The 14,881-nt window shown below is 30.7% G+C and overlaps 1 protein-coding gene across 1 annotated transcript in view; it reads left to right on the top strand.

Moving 5' to 3' along the window:
* The window catches only part of LRP1B (LDL receptor related protein 1B), a 1,708,438-nt gene that overhangs the window by 1,170,840 nt on the left and 522,717 nt on the right, over window positions 1–14,881 (top strand). The window contains exon 32 of the mRNA XM_011354519.1: window positions 9,970–10,119. Within this exon, the coding sequence (XP_011352821.1) occupies window positions 9,970–10,119 (150 nt within the window). The remainder of the gene's footprint in view (window positions 1–9,969; window positions 10,120–14,881) is intronic.

Below are 14,881 nucleotides of genomic sequence, written 5' to 3' on the forward strand. Positions count from 1 at the left end.
GACAGTTTGGAGCTGTGATACAAATAAGTGAACTATTTTTTCTTGATTTTATATATAAATTGTTGTTATCTAGTGAAGCCTCAGGGTTAAGATTCATAAGGAAACATTGGATATAGAAGAATCTTTGAAATATTCTCAAGAATGCATATCATTATAACCTCACTTTATCAGATTCTATTAGAACTATTCTGCTGAGATGATTTCTAAAATGGAATTTTCCAGTACTGTGAATGGACATATGAATGTGTGAATAAAATAAATACAAATCTGTTTTCGTTAGTATGCATGATCAACATACCCATAAATACTTATATACAAAGGGGTATTTATTACTGCGTTATTTGCTCATTGAATATCACTAATATTTAGCTCTAAAGAAAATTATTGTAATTATTTTTAATGATGAGTCTATCTGGGCAATCCATAGCTTAAACTCCTGCCCACTGTATTTCCTAAACCATTTCTGTGAAAAAAATTAGGTGATTTGGAAAGAAGGAGTTGCTGTTCAGCTGATTTTTTTCCTCATGCATATTAATTGCCAGATTATAAATTAGTTTGTCCCAGTACATTAAGAGAAAACACAATATTTTCTCTGGTGAGGCTGAAAAGTGTCAACTCAAAGCAATCATTAGCTATCACCCTTTTTGGAACCTGTATTCTGAATATAAAAGCACACCTTTGTGTTTGCATGCATTTACTTTGGGATGTATGATACAGTAGAACCATCATCACTTTGGCAATAAAAATAACATAATTATAGTGACTACTTTTTAAGCACTTAGAATATGTCAAGCACTTGCAAAATGCTTTGCATGAATCGTCTCACAGTAATCATTTCTGGAAGGCTTTCTTATTCTGCTTTATAGATTTAGAAACTGAGGCTTGTTTAAAGAAATTAGTTGCTTGTGATAAATGGTAGATTTGGGATTCATGTTCAAGTTTATCTTCTTCCAAAACCATATTAAATCCTAACCATTATATTATGCCCAGAGAGGCTAATTTCATATAGTAATTACCTGACCTCAAGCAAAGATCAGGGAATAAAATTGGTATTTTTTCAAGCATGGAAAGTAAGAAAGAAAAATCCAGAGCTTGGATACTCCTGAGAAATGTGGGCCCAATTAGGACACAGCAGTCAGCTTTTCTAAGCAGCCAGGAGTACACACGAAACAATTTTACCTCTGTGCCAATTGTACCTCACGATTAATTATTTCTGAATCTTTAAATGCTAGTTTTAAACAGTAATGCCACAGATACACTAGGCTTTCTAGTTTGTGAAATTACATTTATATTCCAATTCACTGAATTTTCTTTTTTCTTTTTTTTGCTTTTAAATCCATATGCGAAATATACTTGATATAGAAGTAAATTATAATCTTATCAAAACACCCAATTGACATTTTATGAGTGAGTATCACTGAAGACTAAGTAATTGCAGCCTTCAGGCAAGTTTGGGCTGAATGACTTTGCTTCTGTTAAATACAAATCAACCTTCCAGTTATCCATTGTTGAATTAAATATCTTCAATTAAAATTTACTCAATCATGCTCAATCATGCTGTATACATTAAGTGCTAGAGCAGTTTGCATAACAGAGGATTTTAATTTACTACCAAAGCCATTTCCATGTTTAAAATGTTTACATATTAAGAATTTTATCCCTTAAACCTCATAAAGCAACATGGCCTGTCAATTAGCATTACTTTTCATGGTTCATTCTTAAGAATCTTATGTATTATAATTTATTTCCTTGATGTTTTCCCTTTATTTTTATGTAATCCCAACCAAAAGTAATTTGTTCATTCAACCTTCAAGTATTCCTTCTTGAAACAAATATATTATTTTATTTAATTATTTCAACCCATACTCTATATAATGTGGATTTTGAAATCTGTCAATGGATAATATTTATAAGCAATCTTTCACTGCATCAAAATAATTCAAGGGATCTCATTAAATTATAATAATAATAATAGTAATAATAAAACAAACTTCTGGGTATGTTTTCTTGCTTGATAATACGGTTATTATATTTATAATTACTCATTACTTATTACAGGCACTTTTATTATGTATAAAGCACAATGAATATATAAGTCTCTGCACACCAAAAGAAATGTTAAGAATAGGTTATAAAAAAGACCAGAGGAACTGACAACCTGATATTAAAATTACACAAGCATATGCACATGAATAACTTAAATTTATTACACTGTTTCATCTGATCATTCATTAACTCAATCTTTCAATGTTAAGTATAAAAAAAAGGTTATTAAAAAGGTAATAAAGTGTATACTAGGTACCAGACCCTGAAAAAAAAAAAAAAAAACCCTGGGATCCATTATCAAGAAGATCATAGTCAGTGAAGGAAAAAGACACAGATAACTATAAAGCATTTGATGAGAATTTCAGTAGTTAAACAAAATAAGAACACTTAATGTTGTTCATAAGTACTATCTTCCAGACACCGTAAAGTTGATATAACCAGACACTGCAAAAATAGAGAAAACCATTAATTATTTGTGGAGAAGAAATATACAGGAAAGAGTTGTAACCAAATTGGTGATACTTTGAAATTTCAATGAGATCTTGAAGGAAAAATATACTTTAGATTTAAAAGAACTGATAGAAGAGGCTTTCCTTCTTAGCAGAAAGGGTAAACAGTCATAATAGGCACAGACACTGTGATATGTCTAGAAAACTCTGAATATTTCTATGTGGCTAGAAAGAAAAAAAATAAGTAAAAGTTTAACATTATATTGACAGAAAGTATAATTTAAAAATATTAAAATGGCACAATCTAGTGTTTTAAAAAATAGTTTGTTCTACTTTACCTATCAAGCTATTAAGTATAATTTTGAAAAATTATAAAACTATGGGTATTAAAGCTTTTAAAATGATCTTTTAGAACAAAACACTTATCAAGAAATAAACTGTCACTTGTCTTGGTCTTTCCCTCATTTTTGCAAGTATTATTTTTCACAATGCACATGATTTTTGTCAATCATCAAGAACTTGAAATAAATGTAAAATTGCCCCAGGAACAATGATTTATGTGATGAAGGATGGAAGAGATGCTGATATGATATGCAACAAGGAACTAAGTTAATTAACTTAGCTCTGGAACACTACATGGTGTTGATGACTTCTTAATTCAGAGTGACTTGAGAGGGATGATTCCAAGGTAGAAGTTAAGATTAGGGCAGTATAGATACTTGCAGAAGAGAAAAAACAAAACCAAAACCAAAACAAAACAAAACACTTTTTTTCTCTATGCTCCTAGGTTCTCTGACTCGGACTCTGTAAATTAGACTGCCAAAAGACAGATTAACAAAAGAAAAACAGTGTTTATTAACACAGTAGCATGCATATACACATGGGAGAAAGTCAAGAATAACTCAAAGGAGTGGTTAGAGCCCAGGTTTATATATCATCTTTACAAAGAACAATAAAATTGTACAGAAGTGACAAGACCAAGGAAAAGTGTTTTAAGACTTTCAAGGGATACAAACTGTGGGAAGATGATTACATGAGGGAAATTAATGGAAGATAAGTATTATTTTAGTAAGGTTTGTTATGTAGATTTCTCTCAGTGCCATCTCAGGGCTGATCAGAGTCTAGACGTGTTAAGAGTCTAAGCCTGCTTTTAGACAAATAGTGAGGGAGGACAGAGTTCTTTTATTTGTCATCTGCTTTTTCTCAGTGGTCTTTAGTTCAAAATAATCCTTAAACCAAATTAGTATATTGTGGAGTGACATATTCTGATCCTCTACATTCTCAACTAGTTGTTGAATAGTATGTTTTTCTTATTAATTGAAATTTTTATTGAGATAATTTTAGATTCTCATGCAGTTATAAAAAAAGTAATACAGAGAGGTCCCATAGCTTATCTAATTTCTCCAATTGAAACATTATGTAAAATTGAATAATTGCAATGCCACAATGATCCTTCATGTTGCCCTTTTATAAACACACCTACTCCCCTCCTGCTTACCACCCTTTTCCTTTCTCCCTACACCATTTGTCTTCCATATATAAATGGAATCATACAGTGCATAACATTTTTGATTGGCTTTTTTTTTTTTTTTGCTCAGCATATATCCTTGGAGAGCTATTGAAATTGTTGCATGTATCAATAGCTCTTTCCTCTTTATTGCTGAGTAGTGTGCCATCGTATGTAAGCACCACAGTTTACTAGGTGATTCTCCTGTTAAAGGAGATAGGGTGATTCTAGTTCTTGACTACTGCACATAAAGCTGCTATGAACATTCATGTATAGGTTTTCGCGTGAACATAAGTTTTCATTTCTCTGAGATACATTTTCAAGAGTGCAATAGCTGGGTCCTCTGATAACAGTATGCTTAGCTTTATAAAAAAAAAATGCCAAGCTATTTTCCAGGGTCTCTATACTCTCTTACATTCCCACCAGCAATGTATAGTAAATCTAGTTTTTCTCTGCCTCCTTGCTAACATTTAGTGTTATCACTATTTTTTATTTTATTTTTATTATTTATGTCTATAGGACCTGGGCTTCCTAGGTGGTCTCCCATCCAAGTACTAACCAGGCCTGACCGTGCTTAGCTTCTGAGATCAGCTTCGGGCTTGTTCAGGATGGCATGGCCGTAGACCATGGACCATAACTCCATGGGGGCACAAACCCAGGACCTTCTGCATGTAAAGCAGACATGCTAACTGCTACACTATGGAACCATGTCCTCACTATTTTATTTTAGTCAATCATAAGCGTGTAGTGATTTCTATTGCCATTTTAATTTTCATTTTCTATCATGTTGAACATCTTTTTTATGTGCTTATTTGCTATCTGTATATATTTTGTGACATGTCTGTTCATTTCATTGCCTGCTCTCTAATGGTATTCTTTTTTAACCATTGAGTTTTGAGGATTCTTTTGTTGATACTAATCTTTTGTTGGGTATGTAGATTGCAATTTTCCCCCCCAAACTGAAGCCGTCTATTATTGGCCATCACAGAACAAAAGTTTCTAATTTTGCTATGCCTGTATCATTGAGAGATGGTTGCAAATTTTACAATAGAATTTTAACTCGAAAGGAAAATATGAAAACCTATACTACTACTAATAAATAGCTAACATTTATTGAGCGCTTTCTATGTGCCAGACACTATTATATGAGGTAATTAGTATTATTATTACAACCTCACAATGGCTAAGTGAGCATGTAGTCAGATGAAGACTGCCTAGCCTTCTGTCAGGTGAATCCAGAGACATGTGCACGATGTGATTGAAGGATGATGGCATCTTATATTTTTGTGTTCACTTATATAATGCAGGAAGACCTCTTGGGCTTCCTTAGTATGTTTATTCTTTAACTTAAAAAAGCTAAGTATCCTCAGGAGGGATAAAGCATTTTTCAAGATAGCTTAATGATGAATAGGCAGTTAACCCTTCTATTTCTCCATTGGAATAACTATGATCCTTAGACACTAAAAGTTTGATGTTTCAGAAACAATTCTGCTCTAGGAATAATTACGCCTCTTCCAGTGAACTCTGAAAAGATCTCCATTTTGAAATATCCAGATCATTATAATTTTTTGTAAGTGCGCTTTCAGTAGCCATTTTCTACAACTTTTACAATTCCAGAAGCAGGAGTTCTTTTCTATTGTTTCAAAATAACACTATAAAGAGACTATTTTGAAGAATTCAATGTTATTTATTATAAATATTTAGAGGCCTTGAAGTTGATCATCTACATTTTAATATTTATTATATGTCTTTTCTGCCATCTACATATTAATGTTTCCTTGTCTCTGGAGATCTCATCATCTTGACACATTTTCCAGCAAAATTTAAAAGGCCTGTTTAAATTTATTAAAAGTTTAAGTTTGAAAGATTATAAGAATATGTAATGTTTAAAAGGAATTTCTTAAGTGTCATATTCTAAAATCACCTGGAGAGATTTAAAAAAAAAAAATACTTATGTCTAGAACCAACTCTAACCAATTAAATTAAAATTTCTGGGAGTGGAGGCCAGGCGTCAGTATTTTCAATAACTTTTCAGATAATTATAATGCACAGCTGGGAATGAAAATTTTGAAATAAAATCTGATAAGTAATGGGAAAACATTAGAAAATTACTATCTCTAGAAAGTCTTAATTAAAAAAAAAATAATATACTTGCATTTTTGTTTTAATTCCATATTACATAGTACATTGATTTAGTTTTGAGTTGTTTGAAAAAAAAATGAGACTCAAACTTTCCAATCTTAATTGTAATGACACGTAAAACAATAGATTTAATATTCTAGTAATATATAAAAATATATTTAGATTATATTATTTTTAAAAATATATATCTCTTTTATATCAATATGTGGATTATTTCTATTATGATAACAATTACATAATTTTGGCAAATTACATTGCTTCTATTAAGAAATACACTGGATCACTTCAATTAAATGTTCAAATATAATAATAAATTAAGGGAAATATTTGGCTTAAAGAAAATGTGTTATTATCAAAGCATATGATTACATGCATTTTTACAATAACAGGAAAATAGATAAAAGGTAGATTTTTTTTTGTAAAGCTTTTTAATTTATATGATGACTTTTTTCCTTTGATATACCTATTGTGTTACTGAATTTAGGTTTTCTTTTGATAAGAAGATCCAGATGATTTTAAAAGATAAATGTGTTTTGCAGAAATGAGAATATATTACTAGTGGCATAATCTTCAGACAGATCCTACAGCCCTTTTAAGATTTTTTTAAATCTCAGTAACCCACTCTGAGGATCATCTACTACAGACTAATTATATTTCTTTGCATAGGTTCCAGGAAACTTTTATCAACATACTCATATTTTGTCTGTTTTCTCATAGGTAGTGAATAACATTCTAAAATCATGAATTAGTTTCAATTGCATCAAAACTACTATTAGTCTACTGCTTAATGATTTATCTCTAGTGCTACAGAAATCTGATTTAGAAATTATTTCAGTAAATGGATACACATTAATTCTTCAGTGTTATTAAGACCTAAGTGTATAATGATAATAAAAAAATTAAGATGTGAAAACATTTATATTAATAACCTTTATAAATACGTGCCTTTAAACATACTCATATTTAGAAATTTAAAACATACATCACCAGTTTCTTGAATTTATAATAGGAGTTTTATAAGATTTCAATTCTCTTTTATAAACCACAAATAAACACACTCAAGAACATTCAGGATTAAGCTGATATATTTACCAAGAGAGAAGATATGTGTAGGTGGCTAGGTGACATGGATTGCATGCAAATATAGGTTAATATAGGAACTTTGCATACTTTTAGTCTTGTGACTCATGAAACTATTGACCTTAAAATATTAAATCTTAATATTAATATAAAAATATAAGCTGCAACCAGTAAATCTATTCCTCCCTTTTGCCATAGTATCTGTGTATAAGTAGTATATTGAAAGAATTCTGTTGTGAAGATGATTTAACTTTAGTAGTCAGAACTCCTTGAAGACAACTTATAATTTTCATAATGGAGTTATTTAAATAACTCATTCATTCATTCAATGTTTATAAATTTTCTTTTTTGTTCTAGTCATCACGTTAGTCCCTGAAAATAAAAAGCTCACTGACATATCTTCTTCTCTCTTGGCACTCATAATCCAGAAACAAAGATGCTGCTCAGTAGAATCTGAGGAATTTTGACCTAACTTCCCTGCTCTCTATAACTGCTTTACACAGTTTAAGTTAGACTCTAAAAGCTGTCAGGTGTTAAGTAGATAAGAAAGTTCTGACACTGTGGATTAATTTGAAGTTAGGCACATTCAGTATGAATGCACTCTCTCCCTCCAAAAAGAGGTTGAGGAAATTTAAATAAATTCATTACCTAAGAAAGGCCAGGAGAATACTAATTTTAAAAATCAAAGTTTAGGAAAATAATAGATTAGTCTATCAAAGCCAAGAATAAAATTACAAATATACATGCAATTATTTTATAATTGTTGGAGATGAATCACAAATCAAACTTTTCAGTTTATTAGCAGCCAAAGCAAAGAGAGAAATATGACCAGTTATAATTTTATATTTTCCATATATAGCTTTCTCTGGCACTGAGCCCTGAAAGAAATTTCTCCCATGGGTCCTTGTATAAAGAGGTCATTGTGTGATGTACTACTTTCAGATACTATTTCCTGGGAAGTATAACGGTATGTTTTCTGTTATACTTTCCATAGCATCCTTTATGTAAAACAAAGGCACAACACCAAAACTCAATTCAGCAAGAGATTCATAGATGGGGAAAATCCATACAGTGATAAAAAAAAATACATATAGCTCTCTGGTGGTTTAGTTTGATTGAGAGATACAATTTAGAATACCTAGAGAGCTAGATAATATTTCTAAAGGGAATTCTTTATAAATGTATTTGTTATTCCAATTCTTGATAAAAATTCAGCACAGAAAGTTTGGGGCTATATTTTGTACCATCAACCTGTAGTAAAGATATTCTTTATTGCTGATTAGATATGTAATTATATATTTTAGATAGTCAACTAAACAGAAAGTAAAATAGACCACTTCCTGGAACTTAAGTGGTCTAAATTTATACTATTTTTTTTTATTTATTTATACTAGAGAATTTATTTATACTAGAAAAGATGCATGAAGGTGGCTTAAGGAGTTTCTGCAGGATAATCAACTTTCTCTTATAAAAAACTGAATGGTGAATAGACTTTCACCATGAAAATATTACATCATAGAGTATCACTGTGATAGTTATGATTTTATTATTTTATCATAGTGATTAAAGGCAATTGTCCACTGTGGTTATCAAAAAAAAAAAAAATCTGAAAACTTCTTCCTTGAAATGTATAATTTTATGCACTGTGACTTTTCTGATGAATCTTCCAGACTTCTATTAGCAAAATATAACAATAAGTCAATAAATTACTAGTATATTGTATAGACTTTGGATTATTTCCACTTGATTAAAACTGATCTTGATAAATCAATTTGCTCTCTGGTCTGTGACTATCTGTAGTTGAGAATATGTGAGCTAAGTTTAATTCTTTCTCAATGCACTTGAATTCAAGTAATTCTCTTGAATTGCCTCTCTTCCCTCCTTTCTTTTTTCCCTTCCTTCTTTCATATCTTCCTTTCTTTTGTTTTTAACTTAGATTTTTTTTTTAATTGGGAAAGAGATTTTTTTATTGTTGTTTGTTCACTTTGTTCCCTGAGAGAGATCTCAGAAACAATTTATTGTATTGTATGACTCTTTTGAAAACCATAAACACTACTCTATACGTGAAACTGTCCATAAAATACAATAAAGCTAACCTACAGTGAGACACTGTGCTATTGGCTTAGTTAGCTTACTTGTTGAATGATTTATTTTTCTATGGCAGCCCCTAAATGAGCCAGTTCAATTCCATAAATCAGTGAAATTGCTAATTGTTGAAATTCTTCTAACTTTAAATTTACTTGAAGAGAGTTGAAACGTCTGATGTAAATCTATAACTACCTAAAATAAATTTTACTGAAAGTAGAGGAGAAATTATAAATTTTGTAAGTTAACTTAGTATCCCACATGACTATCACACACTAAAACTTTCTGAGACCAAGTGGTATAATAAGAGGACAGGCACTTAATTTGGAAATCGAAACTTTATTAAAATTTATGGGATGTCCACTTGCTATCTATGGACTCATTTCTTAACTATTCTAAGTATAATTTTCCTTATCCATAAAATGGAACTCATTGTCACAAATTGTTGTCATAATTAACAAATATAACTGTTAATTGCCTATAAAAGTATATTGTTTCACAAAGTTCAAACAGTATATGTGTATTTCCCATTAGCTAACTTATTTTTTAAGAGAGAAATCTGAGTTTGCAACATACATTTTCCCCTTGAAATTCAGTACAAGGTAAATATTCCAATTCAAGTGACTACCATTATGTTTAAGATGTATAATCTAATTGCAGGTCTATCAATAGACTATGTGGAAAACAAGCTTTATTGGATCAGTTCGGGAAATGGAACCATAAATAGATGCAACCTAGATGGCGGTAATTTAGAAGTAATAGAGTCAATGAAAGAAGAATTAACAAAAGCTACAGCCCTAACCATCATGGGTAAGTGCAGTGGTTCTATAGCTAGGTTGCTTCGTATTGATTGGGGGTTGATTAATTATGACATGTTAAAACCTGAGAAGAGTTACTGCTCCATGAACACCAGAAGCGCATTAAAATTGCACGTCTCTATGAGGTTTTTTTTTTTAATTATTATTATTATTTTCTTAACATTAGCAAACAAACTTGTAAGTTTATGCAGATTAAGGACTTAGTGCTGTTACCAATACTAACTCTACTGTTATTGATTCTAGACTTACTGGGACTTGTTTTATTTTATGATTATTTCTGTGTTCTACTGCAGTGTTCTAAAATGTATGAACCTTGTGTATTTGTCACAATAACAAATCTGGCTTATCTCTGCTTATAAAGGATAGCAGATAATTTAGGAGACAAGGCCATAGGGTCCATTGACCAATGATTGAAATTATTCTCCCACAAATAATTGTTTTCCATGAGTCATATCTCAGAGATATTGCAGATTTAGTTCTAGACAACCACAATAAAGTGATTATTGCAATACAGCAAAGGACACTAATTTTTTGGTTTCTTAGTGCTGCATACAAGAGTTATATTTACACTGTATTGTAGTCTATTATGTGTGAAATAGCACTGTCTAAAACAACATTGTACATACCTTAATTTAAAAAAAAAAAATACGTTGTTGCTTAAAAAGGCTAACCATCATCTAACCCTTCAAGACTTGTAATATTTTTGCTGGCAGAGAGTTTTGCCTCCGTGTCAATGGCTGCTTACTGATCAGGGTGGTGGTTGCCAAAGGTTGCGGTAACTGTAGAAATTTCTCAAAATAAGACCAGAATGAAATTTGCCACATCAAATGACTCATCCTGTCACAAGTGATTTCTCTGTAGCATGTGATGCTATTTGATAGCATTTTACTCACAGAATTTTATTAAAAAATGGAGTTTATCCTCTCTAAACCTGCCACTGCTTTATTAACTAATTTTATGTAATATTCTAAATCCTTTGTTATCATTTCAACGATCTTCATAGCATCTTCCCCAAGAGTAGATTCATCAATAAGGCTGTTTCACTTTCTTGTACTTTGTATGTTTACTAAAATAGTAGCACTTTTAATTTCCTTCAAGAACTTTTCCTGTGCATTTACAACTTGGCTGTTTGGCACAAGAATGGAGCTTTTAGCCTGTCTCGGCTTTTGACATGATTTCCACGCTAAGCTTAATCATTTCGAGCTTTTGATTTAAAGTCAGAGATGTTCAACTCTTCCTTTCACTTGAACATTCTGAAGCCACTGTAGGATTGTTAATTGGTCTAATTTCAATGTTGTTGTGTCTCAGGGAATAGGGAGGCCTGAGAAGAGAGAGAGAGATGGGAAAATGGCCTGTTGGTGGAACCATCAGAGTATACAGCATTTATCAATTAAGTTCATTGTCTTATGTGGATGCTAGTCCTGGGTTCTCAAAAACATACCATAACAATATAATAATAAAAAAGTTTGAAATATTTCAAGAATTACCAAAATATGATACGGAGACATGAAGTAAGCAAATGCTGTTGGTAGAGTGCCATGAAAATTCTAATTTGTAAAAAAAAAAAAAAAAAATCTGTAAAATACAATAAAGCAAAGCACAATAAAATAGAGTATAACTGTATTTAGGAAAAGGGGTTTTACTGATTTGAGCCTATTTTCTTTCCTTTTCTTCTGTCTTCTGGAAAACACAGGGACAAGCAAATAAGACAATTAGCTGAGAGGGAGGTATGGCTTTCCATAGAATGAATAATCAACCTCTACTGTATTGATATTAGAAGCTAATTTTTCAAATGTGTGTTTTAATTTTAAAAAATAGTTTAGATTTAAAAAGACATTAAAGTGAATGTCATAAAGGAAGTAGTTTTTGGTGAGGATGGCTGCATCTTTACTTAGTGAATGGCTGGCTCTAAGATGAAGTTCATGGTCAGTCACAGTGTAAGGATTAGATATATTCCACACAGAATCTCAGTAGTTATAGTTGGTTACAGGGAATCAGAAAAACAATTTCATATGTATCAGTCTGCATATCATGTGATATTCAGGATACTTATTTAAAAATATATGTACTATTTATAAAAAGTCAGTTTGAATATATTTTAAAAGTATATATAAGTGATAAATTAGGTCTTCTAATTCAACATTTTACAATCTTGCAACTCTTTCACCATTTCCCAGATTGAATGTGAGGTTTTTTTTTGTTTTTGTTAATGACTCTTTATAAGTGTATGAACATTATAAGTAAATAGTTATTAATTGAGAAATATTTGAAAATTAATTTTCCAGACAAAAAATATGTTTTTATCTCCTTTGATTTCAATTAGATTAAACATATCTGATAAAAGTAAATAAGGTTTAGAGATTACAAATTATTTAAAACAAAATAAATAAATTTGCTTTAGTTCAGCATGCATTTAGAACCTTTTATGTGCAGACATTGTGCCTGGTTTTGAAGTATGAATGTAAATATGGACAATAGTCTCACAAAAACATACATTTCTGTGATGGAAAGAGAGAATAGGAGAATGTTCAACCTATCATTAAATGCTAAGACTATCTCTTTCAGTTTCCATAGCTGAGAAATATAGATATTAAATAGATTTACCTATATCACAAAGTTGTGAGAATCACATGTAAATGTGTGTAAATGTACTTTTGAAAAAGTTACACAAACATCAAAGATGTCTGATGTCACTTAATTTGGTCCTTAAGACACTTTCTAATTTTTCCCCTTTGGTCATATTCAAGTACTCGAGATGATACTAATTCAGATGTCTTAGTGGCTTTCTTTGGCTGTAGTTGTATTCCTAAATTGTTATCTTCCTGTTATCACTCTTACCATCTTTTTCTAATTGTTTCTTATAAGTAATGGTTTTTTAAAATAGTTTTTCTTCAGATGAAGAATTTAAGCACATAAAAATCATCCTGTTTTAAAATTTTTCCAATTTTCTTTCTAGTCTTTGGGCAATTAATGTGCTATTGGTAAAGCATTATGTTACTATTCTTCTCATCATGTGTATTCAGGAGATAGATATATCTAAAGAATTGTACCTGACAAGTAAATTATTATAAAGCAGGTATTTATTTACAATAAATTTATAAGACAATAAGAAAAGAAAAATATTATTTTGTAATACCCAATCTTGATAAATTAACAAGAAAATTTTGTTTTATGTGTACTTGTACATATTTTAAATTGCTTGAATAATAATAAAGTTTAAATTCGGAAAGTGGATAAGTAAGCTGTAATAATCCCCAAATCACTACCCACTTATGTTTTCAAAAATTGAATTTCAATATACTTAATGAAATCAACCCAAACCAGCAAATTATATAACTAAGGAACTCAATAAATTAGAGGAAACACATTAAAAACCTGTCTCATAACATTTCAAAGAATTTTATTTTTTAGTAAAAAAATATGTATATCTCTCTATATAAATCGTTGCCTCATAGAAAAATGCAAGGCTTTATAAAGGTTAATTTTTGCTAACATTATTGCTATCAACCCTGCTGGTAGTTAATACTAAACTTATAGAGCTCAATGCTATGAACACAGTCTCAAAAAATGGAACAGTAGTCCCTTTTAGCAAAATAAATAGATTAATTAATTAAGTCAGTTTGTTTCAAGATAATATAGAAGAGAGAAACTTTGGGTAAAATCATGTTTTTTATGTGTCAGCACTGCTTGGTAACCAAATCTTGTCTAAACTCAAATTCTTTTAACAAGTGAATGGCTATGTGTGTGTTTCCTTTCAGTCACCATAATTGGATTAATCCTGAAAGATAAAAATAAATATAATTAAACCTAAGAATGCCCTTATTGTCAATATATTAACTGGATATATCAGAATGCATTTAACAGTTTAAGAAGATAAAATTCGAATGACATCACCACAGAGAAGCAAGGGAGCAACTTCCACTTCATGAAGTTTCCTACCTCAGCTCTGAACTTGCCCTTCTGTTTAGATTCCCCTTTCTTCCTTCAAAATCTCTCTACTCTTTTTCTTTGGGGATAGAATCAAGGGTAATGGCCCACTTCCTGCCGAGGATGAATATTATAGTCATATAAAAAAGGCAAACGAAAAGTAAAACAGAAGAACCTTACTACTATCTAGAGCTTTAGTGATTAACAGTTACAAATGTTTACGAAAAAAAATTGCCTACAGTAATATTGAAATTGCACACATAAAAAACAATTGTCCTATGAAGTAACCAATTATTTACTACTGTATGTCAGCTCCTCAAAGAGATCACCTAGGCGATTGATGATAATTCACTTAAAGTTTGTGTTTCACCAAAATTTAAGAGTGGTTTTCCTAAAACCGAGTTAAAATTTCTTTGGAAACATTTTACACATTTGTAAATCTCAAAGATTATAAATTATAACCACTGGAGTTTCCAGTTTTGCTTGGAATATTATATACAGAATAAACTGTAAAGAACTTTGAAATATTAAAATTAGATAAAATGGAAGGCATTTGATATTACCTAGGTTAAAATAAAGCAATTATTTAATGATTCAGCCAAGTCCAAGGCCCCAAGACCAAAATTGCTTTATCTAAATTTCACAAAGTTTTTCCAGGAGGGATAGTTCAATTTCTCTCCCCTTGAATATAGGCTGGACTTAGTGACTCACACCTAATGAATAGAATTAGACAGATGTGATAGTGTATGACTTTGGAGATGAGGTCCTAAAAGGCATAAGTCTTCCTTCCTGTCCCCTCTCTTGGATTACTCATTTGAATAAAGCCA

Source organism: Pteropus vampyrus, unplaced genomic scaffold (genome assembly GCF_000151845.1).
Source record: "Pteropus vampyrus isolate Shadow unplaced genomic scaffold, Pvam_2.0 Scaffold17, whole genome shotgun sequence".
In the NCBI taxonomy this organism is placed as follows: domain Eukaryota; kingdom Metazoa; phylum Chordata; class Mammalia; order Chiroptera; family Pteropodidae; genus Pteropus; species Pteropus vampyrus.